At 36.3% G+C, this 26,707-nt stretch overlaps 1 protein-coding gene across 2 annotated transcripts in view; it reads left to right on the top strand.

The window, feature by feature from the left end:
• Positions 1-26,707, top strand: part of grm2a (glutamate receptor, metabotropic 2a) — a 67,551-nt gene that overhangs the window by 3,767 nt on the left and 37,077 nt on the right. For both annotated transcript variants that reach the window (XM_067460158.1, XM_067460159.1), the window contains one exon: positions 20,095-20,785. In XM_067460158.1, coding sequence (XP_067316259.1) covers positions 20,276-20,785 — 510 coding nt within the window. In that variant the 5' untranslated portion in view covers positions 20,095-20,275. The remainder of the gene's footprint in view (positions 1-20,094; positions 20,786-26,707) is intronic.

The following is a 26,707-nucleotide window of genomic DNA, read 5'->3' as shown; positions in this document are numbered from 1 at the left end:
TGACTATCGCTTTTAAGTAAAGCTTAGTGAAATTTTTAATTGCCTAACTTCTCTCAAGAGGGCCGGATTTCTCAAGAGGACAATGGGCATGACAACTGAGCGAGTGTTTTCATTAAACAGATATCTATCTTATCACATCTTAGTCCCAGATAATCACACATCCTTTTATGAATCAACCACATGATTAACAGATTAAATGATTGTGTATAAAATGAGAGATTAATTCACTCAATAGCATAATAAAGTTTGGTGGTATTATGCTAAACTTTATTGATAAAGTGATAACTGAATAATGAATATAACCACTTCTTCTTCACGGTACAGTTAATTGTGCGTTCTTATGATGTTTAACAAACCACAAATAGCAAAAATCATTGATCATCAATGTGGATTCAATGGCATTTACACTAATGCAGCAGCTTGTTGTCACCTCTTCATGAACATCAACTGAACTCTTTGCGGTATAAAAGTTCTATATGAATAAAGTCTTCATTTTCACTATGGCTGTCTGAGAAAATGCTAAGATCTTTGGAATCCATCAGACACATTTGATAGCAGATGGTGTGTGTTTCTTGTCAAGCATCTGGTAAAGGACTTACAGAGAATCTCTGTGACCGTGCAGATCCCAGGAGAGACTCGTGCACAGAGACAGGAGGATCTGTGTGTCTCTGTGCATCCGTGCAATAGGAAGCGTGTGCATATTTGATATACTTCTAATAGAAAGGGAGGTAAACTAAACAAATGCAAATACTGAATGTAGAAACGTAGTGGTGTTTCATCACAGTGGGTCTGTGTACTTTTTCCAAGAGGGAGAAAGGACCGTATGTGAGTTCACGCACACTCCCAAGAGTGTGTGTCAGATAAATACATAATGTGATGTATTAGGGTTGCATTAAAGTGTTTAAAGGCAAAAGGGAAACCCTGCATGCAGCATCTCACAGGTCTCCAGTGACTGGGACATCAATAATGTACAAGTTTACAGAGGGAGAGGAGAGACCATATAGAATGCAGAGAAGAAGCTTTCCTTAAGTCCTTGTGTTTGTCAAAGACATTACAGACAGTAATTAGAGAAAGTGAGGGATGAAGGGTGAAGCATATATACAAGCTAAACTTTTGAGTGGAAATCCCTTTTTTCAACAGAGCAATCTCTTCATGTTCTCCGCAGTTGGTTCACAGTAGTTTGGTGTGTGGGGAGTTTGATTGGCAGCATTTTAATAGCGGTTTCCTGTCTTCTTCACGCTGTACTGGATGGATATCATTTCATATTTATTTGTCTCTTACCGGGATCTGATAATAAGTACCCCATGTGATAAGGTCAGTAGGATCATTCTCTTGTAATCTAAATGCTCCTTCTAAAGCTTTAAGGAGAACTGTTCTGTTTACCCTAAGGGGGTTTATCGCTGCTCTTATCCATGCTAGGCGGCATTGATGCGCAGGGAGTTCTTACCCAGAACAGAACTACCGCCGTTCTAAACTATATGCTAACTGTCAAATATCTTTGACAATAGAGGTCCTGACAGAATTTTATAAGCGTAGTTCACCCAAAAGTGAACATTCTGTCATTATTTACTCACCCTCGAGTCGTTTCTTAATCTTATTTTTTCCCCTACAGAACACAAAAGAAGATATTTTGAACCGTTAAACCCCTACTGACATTTAGAAAAGGGACATTTTTCTTCTTATGTGTTCAACAGCAGAGAGAAAATCATCCAGGTTTGGAACCACATGAATATAAGTGAAATATTTAGTAAAATGCACCTTTTTAATTTTGGGGTGAACAATCCCTTTTAACATACACAGCTTAACACACACAATAATAGAGTAATATACTGTACGTTTAGTGTTGCTATTTGATACTTCTTTGCTGGCTATTATTATTACTATTAATAAAATAGACATCTTTTCCTCAAATTAACAATAAACACTCACAATGAGTGTCTATCATTAGAACTAGCTCTCTCTAGGCTATTGGTTCTTGTGGACTCTGAAATAACTGAAAGTAATGTCCGACTAAGGGACTGTGTAAATGAGTTGTTAGCATAGACTATAATGAAAGATGGACAGCACACCTTTAATGTGTGTCATTGTCCAAGGCTGAATGCCAAATGACACACTTCAATGAATATTCGGTCTTGTAGACTAACTGCCACGTTGAGAACGTAGGGTGTCCTATTCATAATTTTAGGTTTCAGAAGGGTGCTCGTGAGCCATTATGTGCCCTCAATGAGCACTTCAGCTGAGCCCGCAAGTTTGGCCCTGTCCCAAATGGCACCCTAAACCCTCATGGTCTTCATTTGAGTACGCACTTTCACGACGTAATGCCACTTTGACTGCCGGGTAGAAGTCCTTTGAGTACCTTGCGAACTTGTGGCGGGAAAAACAAGACTGAGGGTTTAGGGCAGGGGCAGGGTCTTGCAGAGTTTAGCTCAAACCCTGATCAAACACACCTGAAGCTAATCAAAGTCTTTAGGATTACTAAAGTTACAGGCAGGTGAGTGTTTTTTTCAGGGTTGGAGCTAAATTAACGTTCCCCACTCCTGGTTTAGGGCAAGCCTGCCGCACTCATGTTGAAAACTGAAGCCAAGACGTCTCGATCGCCCCCAGGTGGTTGATCCCAGTATAGCTCATACCCCCCACCCCTCCATTTATTCGAATGGATGAGAGACAAACTAAACAATCAAATTATATTTATCTTTAAATATTTTCTTCCCAAAGATGGTTTCTGTCCTTTTAGGTTTCTGACGTTTTTATCACACTGATTTCATTTCAAGTGATTGTTCTTTAAATATGTCTAGTTTTAGTTAGTTATTTGATGCTATAAGGGGGTGGGGGTGACATTGACAGTTGATATTGATGGCTTCTCTGAGTGAAGTTGTCACAGAGGCACTGACAGGCATTTTTGAGAGAAGATTGGAGCTTTAGCTTTATTTCCATAATGGTTTATTTCACACTGACATAATGAATTGTTCTGCATCTGTGAATGTGGGCGGGCTTTTGATATCGCGCCTCTACTGCTCTCTACTGTGCAGACTCTGGTCCCGGTCCCTCTGGTTTTTCAGTGGAAGGTAGTGAAGACGCATCGTCCATATTTTTTTATGGTCTATGGTTAGGGTGCTATGTGATCCAGCCCAAATGTGGCGCTGACATCTTGAAGCCTGAGTCTGAGCATGAAGCGGAGCCGCTGTATCAAGGCCACACCCACACTCCTGCAGATTCTGTTAGTACAGACAGATAACTGCAGAACAACTCTTCATGTTGGTTTGAAATAAACAACTTAGTGTAGAAATTCATTTTGACGCTCTTAAGTCCTCCCGAAAATCCCCCAGCAAGTCTGTTGGTGCTTCACTGACTACTTAGTAATATAATAATTTGATTGTTTTGTTTGTCTCACATCTAATTTTCTATTACAATGACATTTATGAGCTATTCTACGTCCAGCTACCTAGGGGCCATTGGAAATATAACTTTCCAGTTTGCCTTATTCAAGCCATTTTGTGAACTTAAAAGGGGTAGTTCATCCAACAATTTACATTTTGCTATCACTTACTCACCCTCAAGTTTTTCCAGGCCTGTATGAATTTCTTTCTTTCTTCACAAAAGAAGATATTTTAAAGAATGTTGATAGCCAGACAGCTAACGGTCAGTCAATTGTGTGATAGTGAACTATATCTTTAACTAATAAGCTGTAAATATAATAGGATTATTCCATTATTCCATTATCTACCTGGTCACTGTTGGACAGTGTTAGGCCGACTTAATATTTTTCAATATTTGTTTTGTTTTTAATTTTTGTCGCTTCCTAAGACAAAACTTTTCATTTTTTGAATGTGAATACATTTAAATATATATATATAAAAAATTATATAGTGTATATATATATTTTTTTTTTCTTTCTTTTTTACATTGTTGTACTGTATATGCAAATTTGAATCCCACACCCATATTTCTATTGGCCAATCAGATTAGAGGACCTGAACTATTTAGTCACCAATAAAATCAAAATAATGAATCTTATTTTTTAATGGAATATTACAGTATTTATTGTAAATAATAAAATAAGTTCCCGCCCTCTTGCAGCAATGTTTCTTCTCTTCATGAGGGTGGACCAACACTCACATGAGATCACAGCAATAGCAAACCACAACCATACAGCAATCTGAATGGAGAAGTCCCACCCTGCTTTTGTTCTTATTCGAGAAGCCGTTTCACTCAGATATACATCACAATAGGGAAGAAAAGACTATTTATAGTATAATAAGATTTATAAATTAATATATAAGATACACATTTTATCTGTATTAAGATTAAAAAAATAATAATTTCATTTGGTGCTTTAGAAGTAGACATGATTTACAACCGTGTAATCTGTAAAAAGAATCATGGCATTGTTTCCTGGTTTCATTTCTTGAAAGTGCTCAGTGTGTTAAGCCTTCTCTAACAGTCATTTAGGCCCCTTGGAGTAAGCTGCTGTACACACTTGATTGCCGTTCCCCTTCAAATGGTGGTTGATGATGTGGCCGCTCAAAGAGCCCTGAGTAAGATGTTCAAAACCTCATTTGGACTGCAGCCACCGACTCTTTGGATGATTATCAAATAACGTGCCTGCTGGGTTGTGGCGTTACTCACACTCACAGTTGTTCGGATTGGATTTGTGGTTTGGAGCACCAAATTAAAAAGACATTTGTCAGCTTGTCGAAAAATGTACTGCAATCCAGCGATTAGCAGAAACTGAAGTTGTAATTCCGTCAGTTTATTGTTTTCAGCTTTATCACTGCCAGAAGGACTTGGCACAGCAACGGCCCAAATGTGGCGGGGACCTAGAAGCTGTCATTTCTTACGAGTGTGTAATGTGGCTAACTGTGGAAAATGGAACTTAAAATGAAACGGTTAAAATCTGACGGCTGTGATGGCAGTTTAACTGATGAGTGATGTGGGCTACTTTAACTAAAGCAACAGGTTGGCCGCATAAGAGCACGGGATTCTTGGATCGATTTAAACGTGTGCTCGCAAACATCAGCGTAGATGCCCTGTTTCCCTGGAAATTTCCTTTTTTGTCATCTGAAATGTGGCCTGAAATTCATTTACATAGTGTCTCCTCTCTAATCAGCGCAGAAGAGCCCTTGTATGGAATTCCTCTCTTACCTCTTCCTCCATCTGCCCTGCGGTTACATAAAGATGACCTCTTTCCTAGATGTGCTATTACCATATTCATGCTGCTCTTTTTGCCAGCATGAGATTGAAAATACTCAAATGGATTAACACTTTGTGAGGGTTTGCGCAACTCCTCCTCCTTCTCCTTAATGTTGCTCATTCCTTCCTCTCTCTTATTTGCGTTCTGTCTCTCCCTCCACGCTCTGCCAGCATCTCTCAGTTCCCCTGCGTCTTCACACTGCGTGGCTGGAGCAGGCTTGAAGACTGGCAAAAGCAGTGCCATCAAATTGAAGAGGCCATCTGGTGAAGCGGAAGATACAAGCGATAGTGGAGAAGGAGTGGAGAGAGAGAGAGATAGAGATAGAGAGAGAGAGGGGTCTTTAATTGCCATGTATTTACATAATTTAAATAAATGTAAATGCTACATTCCACTTCTGCACAGTTACACGGTGGTTACAGCAAAGTGCCATAAATTTAGTGTAAATATGCAGACATCTCAAAAAGCTCCAAAAAGGGACAAAACAAATCCCCTAAAATCATTGAAGCTCCAGGTCTTATGAAGCTACAGTAAATACATTACTATTCAAATACCCAATGTTTGTGATTATTCACTGTAAGTGCATTGCTGTCAGTTCTCCATTGTTTAGTTCTTGACATATATTTCGTTTTTTCCCTTGAAAGCTCCAGTAACAGTAAGATAAGTCAATTCTGACACGCAATGTTATGGCAACACAAGTGTTTTTTGCTAGTTTTAGCCTGACGCTGTTTAAATAGCAAATGCACTCACGATCATGAAAGCGACTGCGCTATTGACCAACAAAAACCTGTTCTAAAGCCAATAGTGAAGTATTTTTTGTGTTATTTAAAGGGCACGTTAGTATTATGCGTCTATAGGCGGGTTCACTGCACGTGTACTCTCTGTTTATTACACACTGGGCAGCAGCACACAAACCTTTTTAACCTTTTAACTGGCTTTTAAAGGGAATGGGAGACGAGAGGTAAGGTACAACCCTCTTGGACCATGTCGCACCGACCATTTGTTCTGTTGTTAAAGTAGCAAAAGTAGCAAAAGTGCACCTGCACCCTTAAAAGGACAACTTTGTACCATTTTTACAACAAAATGGTTCATAGTAGTACCTTAAGGTACGCATTTTTACTCAAAGGTACTAATATACACCTTTACGGGTAAACAAAGGTACAAAGATGTCCTTTTAAGGGTACTGCCAGTGACAAGCTGTTGTACCCCTAAAGCTACAATTTTGACACCCTTTTTCTCTGTGTGAATGTGTCAAAGTCAGATAGTTCTACCCGAAAGACTCAGGAGCCGAGAATAAAATTTGAATAAGATTTATTTACAGTTTGTATACAATGAGTATCGAATAGATGAAATGATAAAGTTCTTTGGCGTAGTCCCCGTCCTTAGTCCGAATCGGAGGGCAGCCGATGTTTGCAGTTCCTGCCTGAAGATGAAGAAGAAGGCAGGGGCGGAGCCTGCCTCCTGATGTATGGACAGGGACCGACCTGGGGGTGGTGGGGAGGATGGGGCACTGGCATCAGTATCTGCGAACGTAGTAATGGGTGGGAACAGAACTTATATACTACAGATGGCCACTAATGATTGGCTGTATAGATAATTAATGAATGACGTGACGTGACATTTGAGTCTTCCAGGTAGAACTACAGTAGAGCTCCCATTTCTCTCATCCTACTGGAAAGCAATGGCAAAAGCCTTTTTAATTATTTTTTGCTTATTTGAGGCTTTATGATGTTGTCTCATTTTACTAATGTTTCCATTAAGTTATGAAAACATTGTTTTTCAACATACAATAAGTCAATTTCAACAAAAATGTAAAAGCATTTTTTTCCTAGTTATACGATTTTTAATATTCCCTGAAACATTCTGATGAATGTCCAAAAAAATTGTTTTAGAAAACACATTCCATGAACAATATATTAATAATGTTTTGGATCTATTTTTATTTTTTATTTTAATGCCAGTTTCTTCTTCAGTCTGTTTTAACTGAACATTTGTTATTGATAAACAAATGAGAAAATATAGAGGAAATATTAACCTTTGATATTTGTATTGATATTATCAGTATCTGTTTAGACAATGTCAAAATTATAAGTTGTTCAGATAATGTGTGTCGTTATCAGCCAACTTTATATCTTAACCCCCCCCAACTTTTCTCACAATTGCGAGTTATAGTATGATAAAAAGTCACAATGACTTTATATCTCGCAATAACTCACAATACTGACTTTATAACTCACAATTCTGACTTTATAACTCACAATTCTGACTTTATTACTCACAATTCTGACTTTATAACTCACAATTCTGACTTTATTACTCACAATTCTGACTTTATTACTCACAATTCTGACTTTATAACTCACAATACTGACTTTATAACTCGCAATTCTGACTTTATAACTCACAATTCTGGCTTTATAACTCACAATTCTGGCTTTATAACTCACAATTCTGACTTTATAACTCACAATTCTGACTTTATAACTCACAATTCTGGCTTTATAACTCACAATTCTGGCTTTATAACTCACAATTCTGACTTTATAACTCACAGTTCTGACTTTATAACTCACAATACTGACTTTATAACTCACAGTTCTGACTTTATAACTCACAGTTCTGACTTTATAACTCACAATTCTGACTTTATAACTCACAATTCTGACTTTATAACTCACAGTTCTGACTTTATAACTCACAATACTGACTTTATAACTCACAATTCTGACTTTATAACTCACAATACTGACTTTATAACTCACAATTCTGACTTTATAACTCACAATTCTGACTTTATAACTCACAATACTGACTTTATAACTCACAATTCTGACTTTATAACTCACAATTCTGACTTTATAACTCACAGTTCTGACTTTATAACTCACAATACTGACTTTATAACTCACAGTTCTGACTTTATAACTCACAATTCTGACTTTATAACTCACAATTCTGACTTTATAACTCACAATTCTGACTTTATAACTCACAATACTGACTTTATAACTCACAATTCTGACTTTATAACTCACAATTCTGACTTTATAACTCACAATACTGACTTTATAACTCACAATACTGACTTTATAACTCACAATTCTGACTTTATAACTCACAATACTGACTTTATAACTCACAATTCTGGCTTTATAACTCACAATTCTGGCTTTATAACTCACAATTCTGACTTTATAACTCACAATACTGACTTTATAACTCACAATTCTGACTTTATAACTCACAATTCTGACTTTATAACTCACAATTCTGACTTTATATCTCACAATTCTGACTTTATAACTCACAATTCTGACTTTATAACTCACAATACTGACTTTATAACTCACAATTCTGGTTTTATAACTCACAATTCTGACTTTATAACTCACAATACTGACTTTATAACTCACAATTCTGACTATAACTCACAATTCTGACTTTATAACTCACAATACTGACTTTATAACTCACAATTCTGACTATAACTCACAATTCTGGCTTTATAACTCACAATTCTGACTTTATAACTCACAATTCTGGCTTTATAACTCACAATTCTGGCTTTATAACTCACAATTCTGACTTTATAACTCACAATTCTGGCTTTATAACTCACAATTCTGGCTTTATAACTCACAATACTGACTTTATAACTCACAATTCTGGCTTTATAACTCACAGTTCTGACTTTATAACTCACAATACTGACTTTATAACTCACAGTTCTGACTTTATAACTCACAATTCTGACTTTATAACTCACAGTTCTGACTTTATAACTCACAATTCTGACTTTATAACTCACAGTTCTGACTTTATAACTCACAATACTGACTTTATAACTCACAATTCTGACTTTATAACTCACAATACTGACTTTATAACTCACAGTTCTGGCTTTATAACTCACAATACTGACTTTATAACTCCCAATTCTGACTTTATAACTCCCAATTCTGACTTTATAACTCACAGTTCTGACTTTATAACTCACAATACTGACTTTATAACTCGCAATTCTGACTTAATAACTCGCAATTCTGACTTTATAACTCACAATTCTGACTTTATAACTCGCAATACTGACTTTATAACTCACAATTCTGGCTTTATAACTCACAATTCTGACTTTATAACTCACAATACTGACTTTATAACTCACAGTTCTGACTTTATAACTCACAATTCTGACTTTATAACTCACAATACTGACTTTATAACTCCCAGTTCTGACTTTATAACTCACAATACTGACTTTATAACTCACAGTTCTGACTTTATAACTCACAATACTGACTTTATAACTCCCAATTCTGACTTTATAACTCCCAATTCTGACTTTATAACTCACAGTTCTGACTTTATAACTCACAATACTGACTTTATAACTCGCAATTCTGACTTTATAACTCGCAATTCTGACTTTATAACTCACAATTCTGACTTTATAACTCACAATACTGACTTTATAACTCGCAATTCTGACTTTATAACTCGCAATTCTGACTTTATAACTCGCAATTCTGACTTTATAACTCGCAATACTGACTTTATAACTCACAATTCTGGCTTTATAACTCACAATTCTGACTTTATAACTCACAATACTGACTTTATAACTCACAGTTCTGACTTTATAACTCACAATTCTGACTTTATAACTCACAATACTGACTTTATAACTCACAGTTCTGACTTTATAACTCACAATACTGACTTTATAACTCACAATTCTGACTTTATAACTCACAATACTGACTTTATAACTCACAGTTCTGACTTTATAACTCACAATACTGACTTTATAACTCACAATTCTGACTTTATAACTCACAATTCTGACTTTATAACTCACAGTTCTGACTTTATAACTCACAATACTGACTTTATAACTCGCAATTCTGACTTTATAACTCGCAATTCTGACTTTATAACTCACAATTCTGACTTTATAACTCACAATTCTGGCTTTATAACTCACAATTCTGACTTTATAACTCACAATTCTGGCTTTATATCTCACAATTCTGACTTTATAACTCACAATACTGACTTTATAACTCACAATTCTGACTTTATAACTCGCAATTCTGACTTTATAACTCACAATTCTGACTTTATAACTCACAATACTGACTTTATAACTCACAATTCTGACTATAACTCACAATTCTGGCTTTATAACTCACAATTCTGACTTTATAACTCACAATTCTGGCTTTATAACTCACAATTCTGGCTTTATAACTCACAATTCTGACTTTATAACTCACAATTCTGGCTTTATAACTCACAATTCTGGCTTTATAACTCACAATACTGACTTTATAACTCACAATTCTGGCTTTATAACTCACAGTTCTGACTTTATAACTCACAATACTGACTTTATAACTCACAGTTCTGACTTTATAACTCACAATTCTGACTTTATAACTCACAATACTGACTTTATAACTCACAATTCTGGTTTTATAACTCACAATTCTGACTTTATAACTCACAATACTGACTTTATAACTCACAATTCTGACTATAACTCACAATTCTGACTTTATAACTCACAATACTGACTTTATAACTCACAATTCTGACTATAACTCACAATTCTGGCTTTATAACTCACAATTCTGACTTTATAACTCACAATTCTGGCTTTATAACTCACAATTCTGGCTTTATAACTCACAATTCTGACTTTATAACTCACAATTCTGGCTTTATAACTCACAATTCTGGCTTTATAACTCACAATACTGACTTTATAACTCACAATTCTGGCTTTATAACTCACAGTTCTGACTTTATAACTCACAATACTGACTTTATAACTCACAGTTCTGACTTTATAACTCACAATTCTGACTTTATAACTCACAGTTCTGACTTTATAACTCACAATTCTGACTTTATAACTCACAGTTCTGACTTTATAACTCACAATACTGACTTTATAACTCACAATTCTGACTTTATAACTCACAATACTGACTTTATAACTCACAGTTCTGGCTTTATAACTCACAATACTGACTTTATAACTCCCAATTCTGACTTTATAACTCCCAATTCTGACTTTATAACTCACAGTTCTGACTTTATAACTCACAATACTGACTTTATAACTCGCAATTCTGACTTAATAACTCGCAATTCTGACTTTATAACTCACAATTCTGACTTTATAACTCGCAATACTGACTTTATAACTCACAATTCTGGCTTTATAACTCACAATTCTGACTTTATAACTCACAATACTGACTTTATAACTCACAGTTCTGACTTTATAACTCACAATTCTGACTTTATAACTCACAATACTGACTTTATAACTCCCAGTTCTGACTTTATAACTCACAATACTGACTTTATAACTCACAGTTCTGACTTTATAACTCACAATACTGACTTTATAACTCCCAATTCTGACTTTATAACTCCCAATTCTGACTTTATAACTCACAGTTCTGACTTTATAACTCACAATACTGACTTTATAACTCGCAATTCTGACTTTATAACTCACAATTCTGACTTTATAACTCACAATACTGACTTTATAACTCGCAATTCTGACTTTATAACTCGCAATTCTGACTTTATAACTCGCAATTCTGACTTTATAACTCGCAATACTGACTTTATAACTCACAATTCTGGCTTTATAACTCACAATTCTGACTTTATAACTCACAATACTGACTTTATAACTCACAGTTCTGACTTTATAACTCACAATTCTGACTTTATAACTCACAATACTGACTTTATAACTCACAGTTCTGACTTTATAACTCACAATACTGACTTTATAACTCACAATTCTGACTTTATAACTCACAATACTGACTTTATAACTCACAGTTCTGACTTTATAACTCACAATACTGACTTTATAACTCACAATTCTGACTTTATAACTCACAATTCTGACTTTATAACTCACAGTTCTGACTTTATAACTCACAATACTGACTTTATAACTCGCAATTCTGACTTTATAACTCGCAATTCTGACTTTATAACTCACAATTCTGACTTTATAACTCACAATTCTGGCTTTATAACTCACAATTCTGACTTTATAACTCACAATTCTGGCTTTATATCTCACAATTCTGACTTTATAACTCACAATACTGACTTTATAACTCACAATTCTGACTTTATAACTCGCAATTCTGACTTTATAACTCACAATTCTGACTTTATAACTCACAATTCTGACTTTATAACTCACAATTCTGACTTTATAACTCGCAATTTTGAGTTTTTTTTCTCAGAATTGTGATATAAACTTGCACTTGCATTTAATAGTCAGAATTGAGAGATGTATAAACTCACAATTGTGAGATAAATAGTCTTAATTATCTTTAAAAATGTTTTATTCTGTGTTGGAAACAAACATCATGTTGTTCCAAACCTTTGTTTTTCTTTCTTTTTTTCTTTTTTTTTTTTTTTTTTCTTCGTACAATGAAAGTCAGTTGGTCCAGTGCTGTTTTGGACCCCAACATTCTTCAATATATCTTGTTTAGTAGAAGAAAGATAACATGTTACAAGTTTGGAGCGACATGCAAGTGACTAAATAATGACAGAAATTTTTGGGTGTACCTTTAATACCGCAGACATCTTTCTAGCAACAATAGCATACTGCATACTGACTCCACCCTTGTTTTCTTCCGCTGTGCTTTTCCATTTGCCCCAGACCTGATTCCTGCTCACGAATATAGGGTATTTTCAGCACTTTAACATTATACCGCACACCAATCCTAGACTGACTTCAATAGAACCTCATCTCACTTTCACAATACTTTTCTCTACCTATAGTGTGTCAGATATTACTTAAGCTTATCATCCAATAAATAAATTCTGTTGTGAAGAACAGCGGCCTCAAATTATCTTTATGTTTCCGAAGGGATGCGAGTATTAATCCTTAAGAGATGCGGTTCAGGGGATGTATGTCGTAAAAAGATATAGCCAATTTACACCAGCTTTACAAGAATTCCCATAGGAACTGCACTCCCATCCTAGCCAACTAGATTGGCCCTTTCAGCCTCACTTCTCTCTCTCTCTCTCTCTCTCTCTCTCTCTCTCTCTCTCTCTCTCTCTCTCTCTCTCTCTCTCTCTCTCTCTCTCTCTCTCTCTCTCTCTCACACTTCCCTTTCCTTTCACTCTTGTCTTGTCTGGCAAGTTTCCATGGAAACAAAGAGTAGGGAGAAGACCCTAATGAGTAGGTGTGTGTCTCACTGAGATGAACACATATATTGTTGAGATATGGATATACACATACACACACACTCCAATTCCAAAGCACTGTCTCTCCTGCTGGTCATATCTGGACTGTTGTTTGGCTTTTCATTCTTGATTTTTCATTTGTTGTTTATGACACACGTCCCGTTGAAAATAAATAGTGTAATTTACCATGTATTTTCCCTCTCCGGTTATTTATAGCCTTTATATCTTCAACAATGTGTTTCACTAAGACAAACTGTTTTCAAATTTTGAAAAAAAGGGGAAGGTGTGTGTGTGTGTGTGTGTGTGTGTGTGTGTGTGTGTGTGTGTGTGTGTGTGTGTGTGTGTGTGTGTGTGTGTGTGTGTGTGTGTGTGTGTGTGTGTGCGTGGGTGCGTGTGCATGCGGCCTGGTAATCCCTTACGTTATGGGGACAAAATGTCCCCACAAAGATGGCAATATCCGAAATCCTTGTCCTTGTGGGGACATTTTTAGGTCCCCATGAGGAAAACATCTTATAAATCACACAGAAGGAGTTTTTTTGAGAAAGTAAAAATGCAGAATGTTTCCTGTGATGGGTAGGTTTAGGGGCAGGGGCAGTGTAGGGGGATAGGATGTACAGTTTGTACGGTATGAAATCCATTACGCCTATGGAAAGTCCCCAAAAAACATGGAAACACGATGTGTGTGTGTGTGTGTGTGTGTGTGTGTGTGTGTGTGTGTGTGTGTGTGTGTGTGTGTGTGTGTGTGCGTGCGTGTGTGTGTGTGTGTTTGAAAAACCTCTTTTTTTTCTCAAAGTAGCCAAAGACTTTTTAGAAAGTTAATTTTCAGTGTATCTTTTATTTATCATGGCAGCAGTACTTCATCTAATGATCAAATGATGAAGACGTGTGTTATAGCCAAACATATATCGCAGATGCACATATATAGAACACACATTTGACATTTTAAATCGCCGATTCAGCATCTTCCACAACTCCTCACTCCCAACTGGCCTTCAAACCTGGGAATTGTGCTGTTCAAATGACATTCAGCACAATTTCTTAAACATATTAGTTACCTAATTTGCATAATTCCTTTAGTGAATCAAAACAAGTGCCGAAACATTTCAGACAGCATGTGCAAATGATACCAGCAGCAGTGAATTCTCCGCTTGATGTGTCAACTGCATACTTCAGTTTTTATATTAACCAGACACGAGTGTTAAATCAGTGCAGTTTACATCTTATTTCACTCATTGAAATTCCAGTGGTGTCCAGTTGAAAAGTCATTGTAATGTTAAAGTAAATAACCACCCTAGCATGCAATCTCTCCGCACATACCCTCTTCACACACACACTCCAGGAGTCGAGAATGCAAACCTCATAATTATATCGTTCACAGCATCTGAAAGCTAAACTCGACACCTCTTAGCATGTGTGAAATTAGCATGTATGCTCCCCATTGATGCCTGCGTATAAGAGAAGGGTAAAAAAAGGAGTGGGAGAGAAACAAAAATAGCCTGTTTGGTCATTCGGGCATGTTGCATGCTGTAACTGCATTGTTTAAGGTCACTATCTTATTTAGTGCAAATATATGCAAGCTTATGTACAAATTAGTTTTGCGGATCCTTGTGTATGTGTGTGTGGTCCTGGTAAACCCTACGTACGAGGACAAAATGTCCACACAAAGATGGTAATTTCTGAAACCCTGTCTTTGTGATGTTCCCATGAGGAATACAGCGTATAAATCACACTGATGTTTTTTGATTTTAGGATATAAAAATACAGGGTTTGTTTGTGATAGGTAGGTTTAGGGGTAGGGTTAAGGGATGGAATATGCAGTTTGTACAGAAAAAATCATTATGTCTGTTGAATGTCCCCATAAAACGTGTGTGTGTGTGAGAAGCAGCTGTTGGCTTACAAGCTGTCTGATAGTGATCCTTTACATGGGTTCAGGCGAGCTAGCTTTACACTACAATGGTCACACTGTCCCTTGAGCAGAAATCCTGACACACACACACACACACACACTCAGTTTTCCTGTTTTATGGGGACTTTCCATAGACATAATGGTTTTTATATATTTTGCATATCCTATCCCTTAAACACACCTCTAAGAAAACATTCTCCATTTTTACATTTTCAGAAAAACATAATTTAGTATTATTTATAAGCTGTTTTCGTCATGGGGACCAAAACATTTCCCCACAGGGACAAGGATTTCAGATATTGCCATCCTTATAATGTGAGGTCAACCAGGACCACACACACACACACACACACACACACACACACACACACACACACACACACACACACATACAAACATTTACCCACAACAGCACACAAGTGAACAAAGATCAATGGACTAGCCAGGAGCCTGAGGGAAAGGGGCCTTAGGGAAGCCATACCTAGCGCTGTGAGCTAATGAATCCAGCCGTCTGATGGAATAACAGAGAAATTCAGAGAAATTCATTTCCGAGTTACAGAGAAAATCAGTGAAGCCAAATGAGGATATTTCAACTGCACAACGAATTACACGTGTCCCTTATTTAGCAATCTCTGTGCGGCTCATGACTACTAATAAGCAAAGAATAAAACAAATGCTGATGGTCCAATTTCTGGTTTTGGTACATTTTTAATTGGAACTGTTCCTGGAACTGTTTGAAATTAACTGTTCAGATTTTTTGTGGGTGATCTGTTGTGTAATATAAATATCCTTGAGTCTTATTAATCATATAAAGGATTTGAAATAATTCAATTTAACAATGCAATAAAACAGCGTCGTCATTTTTTATACTTGCTACCTTCTGAATCCCCTGCACTGATCTTGATGTTATGGAAATGTCTTTGACGATAACTTTCTGCTTTATAAACAATTCAACACGACATGATTTGCAGTTACTTGACCATCTATGGGAATAATTATGAAATGAAAATAATTACAGTATATTTTAAATATATTCAAGACAAAAACCATTTTCCAAAATGTATTTTCTGAATCTGACCTTTGACCTTTTTTTAAGAGCGCCGTCATTTATAACCTTCTTAGTTCTCTTAGGGTCAAATATTTTTGAACCTTCACACACATTCAAATGCATTTTCGCAATCTGAACTTACATGTGAAAATGTCAAAAATTCAGATGCAACTTTACTGCCTGACTTAGAGGTGAAACCGTCTCTTAGTGTTTTAGACGCACACACACACACACACACACACACACACACACACACACACACACACACACACACACACGTTTGTTTTTGTGAAATGTGGGGACATTCCATAGGCGTAATGGTTTTTATGCCGTACAAACCGTATTTTCTATTCCTTACACTGCCCCTACCTCTAAACCTAAACTTTCTCAAAAAAATGTATGACTGTATGATTTATAAGCTTTGTGAAAAGTGGGGACATGGGTAATGTGCTCATATTTCACCCTCTCCTTGTAATACCTATGTTATACCCATGTCATTATACACATCTGTATCCTTTCTATCCCCTTACACTGCCTCTAAACCTACTCATCACGGGAAACATTCTGCATTTCTACTTTCTCAAAAAAACTTCTTCTATATGATTTATAAGATGTTTTCTTCATGGGGACCAAAAAATGTCCCCACAAGGACAAGGTTTTCGGATATTGCCATCTTTGTGGAGACATTTTTTTCCCATAACATAGTGATTACCAGCCCACACACACAAAAGATCTTTGTTTCTTTCTTGAAATTTCAGATCAATGATTGTAGCACGAGTGAAAATCAACAAGACTCCTCTTTTTCAGTATCCCAACACTAATAAGATTTTGGAGATTTTCATCATTTTTGGAGTATCCCCTCGACAGTGTAGTGAGGCCAATAGGCAGTGGCACCTCCCCTGACCTCTGGTTGTATTGATCACATTTTCTAAACTGGCATAGGATAATATACCCAAATACCTGACTTCCACAAAAATCCATGACTTATATTCTTCATCTCTGCCATCAACCTCCCTGATTCTATCCTCATTGGTCTTCAACTTCTTCATTTTCTAATGCACTGCCACCCCTATCATCATGAATACTTTCTGGAAAAGGTACAGCTTTTTCTTAGCCTAGAAATCTAGACGCATCTTAGCGGAAGTAAATGTAATTTGCAGCCAGGGTCGTCTAGCTCCCTGTCATCTCCACTGACTTGCGAGCATGAAAAACTAAATTCTAGTCAGGCCAATGACATCGTGTATAGAGTCGATGGGTGGGCACTGAGAATGGCACTGAAGTCATTCTTAAAAAAGGAAGATGTGTTCAAAGTTTTGCCAACCGGGTATGGCAAAAGTTTTATTTAAAGCATAGGATTTGTGATTGTAGTCTCACCACTGATAGCGCTCTCATATTGTGCTCTGAGGGAATTTGAAAGACAACCGTTTATTTCCTAGTCTAAAATGAATTTGCTGTGGTGCCTTTGCAACATGCGACCTAACATGTGCTAATGTTTCCTTCACTTACTTATAGATTTAAGGTTATATTTTATTTAAGGTGTCATTGTTACAGTGTAATTATATATTTAAGTACTAAGTAATATTAATTAACAACATGTACTTATTACAGGGTTAGGGTAGGGTTTGGTTGAGAGTTAGTGGCACAGGAATAATGCATCATTTGCTGTTTTTCTATAGTAAGCACATGTAACAAAGGCACTGTAAAATAAAGTTAATTTTACTGACTGAAGGGGATGCCATATGGTATTACTAAACTTATTTATTTATTTATTTTTTAATTTATTTATTATTATATTGTATTTTAAATTTCCTTTGCATAATTTATAAAGAGGGTTAATTGTAAACTTTACTATACAATTAAATGCCTTTTAATTGTAACTGAATTCAGGAAATGCAATAAAAACTTAGTAGCTCAAATAAATCTCCAGCCATTGTAGAAATAGTGTACTAACATGTTAAAATGTGTGTTTTTTTTAACACATGTAATATATTGTGAATAAGAATAAGAGTAAGGATACCGACCATTGAACTGGCATTTGTACAGCGAATTTATTTTCTGGCATTTCTTTTTGAGAAAAGCAAAATATCACAAGCTTCAATGACAACCCCCAAAACTCCATATTTGATAGAAAAGCTGCAAAACAGCAGAACATTAAATATGAATAAGTGTATGCTTTTTTCATCTTGCATAAAAACACATGAAGTAACACTTAATTTCAACATTTGCTCACCCCATCCAGTCCCACGCAATGCATGCTGAGAACTAGACATCCTCCATCCAGATTCAGCAATGCTTCCTTAACGCAGACGGAAATTATTCATACGGCTCCAACACAAATGAATTATGTAAACCACTTCTTAGATTGTGACAAAATATTCAAGAATTGTATTACCATTGCTCAATTGAATTAAAGGGATAGTCTTTTTTCTGTAACACTTTACAGTGTGTGCACTAAACCGCATTAATTCATGCTTAACTAATGCACAGATAATCATTACTACTGGTGAACTTACCCATTTATTAATGATTACTGCATCAGCAACTAATGAAGATTCATCATGATAAATAGATTAAGTAATCATTACATTGTTACTAGTTAGATGTGTCATAATGCATTAATTCCTTAATAACATATCATATTAACTAATAATGTAAATGAATGTGTTAATTATCACAAAGGGTCAAAGCCATGCATTTCAACTTCCAGTTGTCTGCTTTAATGAATCATTAGCTAATGATTTATAAAGGAATCATTATGTTATGACTACTTGTTGGGGCACATGACTGTTAAATAATGGTTTAAGTAATATGTAATTGTGGTTATGGGTTTTGAATGAATTTTGAATGAGTTAATAGTCATGTGCCCCAACAAAGTCATAACATAATGATACATTTATAAATCATTAGCTAATGATTTATTAAAGCAGACAAATGGAAGTTGAATTACTGTTAATGTTATTGTTGTTGTAATTATTAGTTAATATGATATGTTATTAAGGAATTAATACATTATGACACATTTAACTAATAACAATGTAATGATTACTTAATCTATTAATCATGATGAATCTTCATTAGTTGCTGATGTAGTAATCATTAATAAATGGGTTAGTTCACCATTAGTAATACATTAACTCATGATTATCAGTGCACTAGTTAAGCATGAATTAATGCATATTATTGCACCTGTATTGTAAAGTGTTACCCTTTTTTCTTCTATGGAACATAGAATAAGATATTTTGAAGAATGGTGGTAACCAAACAGGTTTGGTTCTCTTTGACTTCTTTTGCAGTAGCAAATAAAGTCCTTTGAGTTTGTAATGACTTGAGGGTGAGAAAATGACAGAATTCGCATTTTTGGTTGGACTATCCGTTAAGTAGAAAAACATGACGGATGAAAAAGTGCATAGGACAAATTAGATTTTTATTGTGGGATGTACATGCCCCCACACTTATTCTTCACCCTAAGAAAAGTTCTTGTTAAAAACAAACCCAAGGGCAATGGTAAATCACAGCAGCTGTTGTACAGTACAGCATCTAATTCTCTCTCTCTCTCTCTCTCTCTCTCTCTCTCTCTCTCTCTCTCTCTCTCTCTCTCTCTCTCTCTCTCTCTCTCTCTCTCTCTCCTCTCTCTCTCTCTCTCTCTCTCTCTCTCTCTCTCTCTCTCTCTCTCTCTCTCTCTCTCTCTCTCTCTCTCTGTTTGATCCACAGATTCTGATCAAGCGGGAGATGGCGATGATGCTTGAGTTTGCCTACGCCTGCTTACATGCACACTGAAGTGTCTGAAGTCTTCCCTTAGCACAGTTTGAGCACTATCCCTTTCCAACACATAAGAGGACCAAAGACTGCTGAACAGGGATTGACCTGCAAAGCGTCCAGATCTTTCCTCACCATGGCTCAGAAGTCAACTCATTTCCGAAGTCACGGTCCCTCCTGGCCGCTTCATCTCACTTTACTGCTGCTTCTTCTGGCCAGGACACCCCAGGCTTTGGCTATCCCAGGTTACAACACTGACATCTCCAAGAAGGAGATCATAATCGAGGGGGATCTGGTGATTGGAGGCCTGTTTCCGGTTCATCAGAAGGGGGAGGGGGTTCAGGACTGTGGCCGCATAAATGCACAGAGAGGGATTCAAAGACTGGAGGCAATGCTGCTAGCCCTGGACGAGATCAATCAAGATGATCAGCTTTTGCCCGGGGTCACGTTAGGTGCCCACATTCTGGACACTTGCTCCAAGGACACGTACGCGCTGGAGCAGTCGCTTGAATTCGTGCGAGCTTCGCTTACGAAAGTGGACGATAGTGAGTACACATGCCCGGATGGGTCTTACGCCATCCATGATGATGTTCCGCTCGCAATCTCCGGAGTGATTGGAGGCTCCTACAGTGATGTATCCATACAGGTACTGATTCCTGTCTCCTATTTTAACTGTGTTTATTCATGTTTATTTTCTTCCAGCAACATTTCTTGATAATCAGATTATATGTTGTGATGTAGCGAGACATAAATTTGCATGAGGATTCATTTGCATGTATATTGTGTGTATCACACTATGGCTGTCATTCAGCCATATGCATAAGTCTGCAGTATAGTTCACTTAACTCTATAAAGCCTGTATCATTTTTAATACATTCAACAACAACAAAAAATACTGAACATTTTTTTTTTTTTTTTGCATTTTAAATGTTTTTTAGAATAATTCTAAAACTTTCCATCTTAGGCAATATGTCTTTTGCTGTAAAATCTTTTTATATTGTTAGTTATTTTTTAAGATGAATACTTAATAGCCTGCAATAACTTAGGTTTACTTCATTATCCACAAATAATCCATAAATGATGTTAAAATGTGAAGCACCAAATAGGTACAGACTTTTGAGGAACGTTTATATAATGATACAGAGATAAACATTTTAGATTGTTTAAAGGTTCGATAAACTGTTACAGTATTATTCATTATTCCAAGCTTTACAGAGTTCAGCAAACAAGAAGACAATATTGAGTAATTTAGATGTTTTTGCAATGGCATTGAAAATACCTCCAAACAAAGAAATGGTGTGTGTCTCAGAGCAACACACTGTTGTGTTTAATTCCTAGTGTTTTAAACAAATCGTTTCTAAATGAATCAGGATTTTTGAACAAATTGATTAAATAAATGATTCAATGACTCATTCATAGAGACAATATTGTTTCCAGATTACTCAGCATTATTGAGTTAGTCGGTTTGTAAGGCTGGGTCGGCTACAGTGGTTCAGGCAACAGGGTTCCCGAATGACTACAGAAATCAGCAAGATGATAGAAAATTGTACATTTCTTGTCTATTACCACCCACTGATACTTATACCAACGACAGAAGTTAGCGCATTTATAGCAAAATATGTGGGTGAGCGTTCCTATTGTGTGACTATATTTTATTGCTATTGGTAACACTTCAAAGTCAGTACCGAATATAATCATTTGTAATTGAAAGAATTTAATGACAAAATCTGGTCATGGTTACACTTAAAATAGTTACATAATATATGTATAAGATGATCAAAACTTACACACTGTAAAAAAAATATTTAAAAAATAAGTTACCTGGTTGCCTTAAAATTTTGAGTTAATTGAAATTAAAAAATGTAGTTAATACAATGAACATTTTTGAGAATCAACAACCTTTATTCAAAAATAAAAAAGATTTTGTAAGCATATTGGGTAATTGTGTGTGTTTTATTTGTGATGGTGCAGTAAAAAATGCCAAATTGTGCTATTTTCAGGATTTATCACATTTTTGATGTGGTTCAGCTACAATTATATCTTAGTTTCTATTTATTAAACCAATTTCCTTCATTGTATCAACTTTTACCAACATTTTTAATTTCAATAAACTCAAAATCTTAAGGCTACCAGGTTACTTATATTTTTAAGTTAAAACAACAAAAAATGTTTTACAGTGTACCATTAATTTTACCCAGCATGAATAGAATGTTACCTGAGGGATAGAAATATATATATAGAGAGAGGAAGTGTAGAGAGAAAGAGACAAAGAAGAGAAGAGAGCAAAGCAGAGAGAGCCAGGCCCCAAGAAGAGAGCCCGAAGAGACAGAGCAACAGTTACAAACTTATTTGAATCTATTCCTTGACCATGTGACTGAAACCCTAATGTGAGACATTCAAACGGACCAATCTTCCCCACTGTACTACAGGGGTGACCATGGGCGTCGGAACCATTGTGTGTGGGTGGGACAAGACCCACCCACTTTTTAAGACCAATGATATTGGACCCCCTCACTTTTATCGTCTCTAATTCAGCACGTCTGCTTACCTTGACTACCCCTTAAGCGAGAAACTTATTAAGAAACGTATTATTAAACACATGTTAAACGCTTTATTTTCCCTTTTCTAATATTATCTATTTTTTTATTGAAAATAAATACCTTTCCGATCTGATATGTGATGGGGAAAGCGAGTGTGGCAAAAGGCGGATTCGAACATATGCTCGCGATTTGCGTCAAAGCTTGATGCCATGCGTCTTACCCCTACTCTATAGCCACGGTAAATAATTTAGTGATTTCTGTAATTATGTCTGTCTCAATCAATCGTTTAGTAAACGGCACTTTTTCTGTCTGGACACGGAGCATAAAAAACATGCAACTTATTCATTATCATTTATCTGTGAAACTGTTGATTTCTATGGCAGTTAAATGAATATAGCCTTTTTATTAGACTATTGGTATTGACTGGTTTGAGGTCTTTTTTGGTATAGGAAAGGGATATGGCCTAAAACGCACCATAATGCAGGAAATCACATCTATAAAATCTTTTTTTGGGGGGGTTGGGGGGGGCACCCCCAGACCCCCAGACCCCCCGCAAAACAATTTCCCCACCTATCATATTTTGCCCTACTGACCCACCCACTTTTTATTTGCTTCCGACGCCCATGGGTGTGACACAACATTTGGCCTACAGGCCTTCAGAGTCTCTAGTCTCTGTGTCTTTAGGAATTCAAAATGGCCCTTCTGCTAAGAGAGAACAGGGTTGAAAACAGTCCACCAAATGTCTTTGTTCAATTTCAATCCTACAGGTTGAATTAATCACAGTGAAAAACAAGGGCTGAACCTGAAATGACATACTTCTCTAAAGGCGAAAAACAGTATGTGACAAAAGAAATATGTCCGAATTCACAGTAATAATAAAAGAGTAGGCAAAAAGTACACAGATGACCTATTATTTTTGTCGAGATTATGAAGTGTGCAGTTGATAGATACTCTACTATCCCATGTGGCCACAAGAGAGGCCTTTGAATGGCAATGAAAGGACGCAACTGATGCTAGTGTGTCACATGATAATGACAACATGGCGAATGAATTATGTCCGGATTGTTTATACTACATACATTCATACTATGGGCCTGTCCCAATGGCACCCTAAACCCTCACGGTCTTCCTCTGAGTCCACACTTTCATGACGTAATGCCGCTTTGAATGCCAGGTAGAAGTCCACTGCGTAACCCGCACCAGTGCGGACTCGGCAGAAGTGTGCGTCGAGGGAGCATATCGACCTCAAAGGGGCCACTCACAAGCACCCTCCTGAGACCTAAAATGACAAATGGGACACCCATTCTCGTGGACTTAACGGACATGCGCATGCAGCGGCCATTATAAGTCCACAAGACCGAAGGAACACATGAAGTGTGCCATTTGGGACAGGCCCTATATAGAGCTTACTTTTTTAGCGGTCACAAAGTAAGCACTTATTTAAAATAAGTACCTACTCAAGAGAGTATGCCATTTCAAATGCAGCCAGACACACAGTTTCCTTCCACAGTGTTTTGAATGAATAGGTTAAAAAAAAGATTCACTGACTCCAATAGACAGTATCTTGCTGTGACTGGCATAACAATGTAACTTGCAGAAAAAGTCACAGAAAAATCTATAGCATCAGTTTTTTTTAAATTGCTAAGACACGAAAAAGTGAGGCCCACTCAGTGAAACCAAACACTCATATACCTAATCTTTAGACCAAGTCTGCAAAACTGCAAGCACAATACGTTTAACATTTGTGTGTATGTGACTAATCATTTTATGTTTGTGTGCATAGTTAAAATACCCTTTTTAGAAAAAGTTTAAATAGTTTTGAATGAAGTGATGTTTGACGTGTGTGTGTGTGTGTGTGTGTGTGTGTGTGTGTGTGTGTGTGTGTGTGTGTGTGTGTGTGTGTGTGTGTGTGTGTGTGTGTGTGTGTGTGTGTGTGTGTGTGTGTGTTTTGTGTGTAGTTTTGAGCAATGGAGCCATAGTTTCAAGAATTGTGTGTTAGCATTTTTTTTAATTCATTGTAATACACAGACTGACAATAATTATTTATGTATTTTTCCCCCACTGTGAACATAACTAGGTATATTTATATCAATTATTGATATATATCAATTATTTGAATATAAATATCAATAAAAAATATCAATTATTTGGGTTTATACTGTAGCATATATTAAGACAAATTTGCAGTCTTTTAATAAAAAAAAAGAAATAGTGGTGGTGTCTGGCTACCTGTCATCCATATGCTCAACCCATCCAATTTGCCACCAACCATGTGGCGTTTCTTGACACTTCCTGGGATGCCAACAGACGTGCTGCAGATGTTAGCTTTAAGGAATCAAGACAGTGACAGCTTGATTTACTCTCCACAGATCTGCTCTCTGAAGATCTAAATATATTAAAGAGAGAGAGAGAGAGAGAGAGAGAGAGAAAGAGAGAGAGAGAGAGAGAGAGAGAGAGAGAGAGAATTAGAAGAACATGTCTAATGTATAATAAATGGACTGACTTGATCAACAATCCTGCTTTATGAAAGCTCCTGCTCTAATGAAAGTTGGTCTACAGTCTATCGTGAATGAATCAGAACAGAAGCCAAAGGCGCTATCGGAAATTTACAACATGTCTGTTTAATTTTAGTCTCATCTGGCTCTTTACATGTTTTCAATATGCATCTTACACATTCATATCTGTCAACCATTCTGCCAGAATGCTCTCATCTCACAAGGGATATTGTGATTTAGAATTTCATTTTATTTCTATTTATTTTCAGTTTGCCTTCAGTAGCTTTTCTTAGAAAACTATTCTTGTGTTGAACAATTTGAAACCTTTATAGTAACTTTTTATTATTATTATTGTAACATTCTTAAGTCGTCGGTCTTGGTGTGACAGTTGGGGTACAAGTAACTTGAGTAATGTAATCAGACTACTTTTTTAAGTAGCTAAAGTAATGCCTTACTTTTAAATTTACAACAAAATATGAGTTACTTTTTCAAATAGCGCAAGTTACTTTTTTTTCATTTATTGACTGACACCTCCTCCTGTCCCCATGTTGAGAGAAATTGTGAGAACATTGTCAGCATCTACTCATCTTACTTGCAAAAAAACTGATTCATTATTACTCAGAATGAATAAAAAAGTGAAGTGCAATCTCAGAATATTACGCAAACCTGCAATAATGAAACATTTTAAATGACATAAATATACTTTATGTATTTAATCTCACTGTATTAATGAAAGTCTTTGCAAGCAAGCAGGCCCAGCCCAGGTGAGAAAAAAAAAAACACAAAAAGTAACCAAGTAACACAATTAGTTACTTTTTAGAGAGTAATGCAATATTGTAATGCATTATTTAAAAAAAAAAGAAAAGAAAAAAAGTACCTTACCCCATCACCGGTGACAGGTAATGAGGTGCTTGTTAAGATCTACTGCAAATACCAATAGTATATTTGACAACTGAAGCCTTACTGAACTGAAATAAGTAAATTATGTGTCTACCCAACAGAAGAATGTTGGCTTATGAATGGAGGCTTTAAATAACACATTAAAGTCCATGGCAGTCAGACACAGGCTGCAGTTGGACTATATGAGTCACTTGTGAGATGGAGACAGAGATAGGGAAATTTGTTCATTCTTAAGGATTCACGAGCATAATTACTGCAGTGCCCACACAGGGACATGGAATGCATTAATAATGCAGAAAAAAACAGACAAGGAGGAAGAGAGAGTTGAGTGTATGAAATTTTATTTCATCACTGTACAGAAATCTCCTTCCTCTTCCTCTAGTTTATACTCGAACTGTTGTTTCCTCTTTTCCTTATTAATTGTCTTTATTGATAATGCTTATCGTTCTTTTCTTTTTTTTGCTGTCGTGTGTCTTATACATATGTTCACAGACACACACATGCATGGTTTCTTTCCCCTGATCTGCTGTAAAGAGACACTTCGGACGGTGGAGGGAGATCTTTTCTGGAGGGCTAGTGTGAGTGAGACTCATCTCGCAGCTCTCTTCTGAACCTTGTCGCTGGGGAATCCCT

Source organism: Pseudorasbora parva, chromosome 12 (assembly GCF_024679245.1).
Source record: "Pseudorasbora parva isolate DD20220531a chromosome 12, ASM2467924v1, whole genome shotgun sequence".
NCBI classification, from domain to species: Eukaryota; Metazoa; Chordata; class Actinopteri; order Cypriniformes; family Gobionidae; genus Pseudorasbora; species Pseudorasbora parva.
The sequence above is the reverse complement of the archived record's forward strand: the minus strand, read 5'-3'. Positions and strand labels throughout refer to the sequence as shown.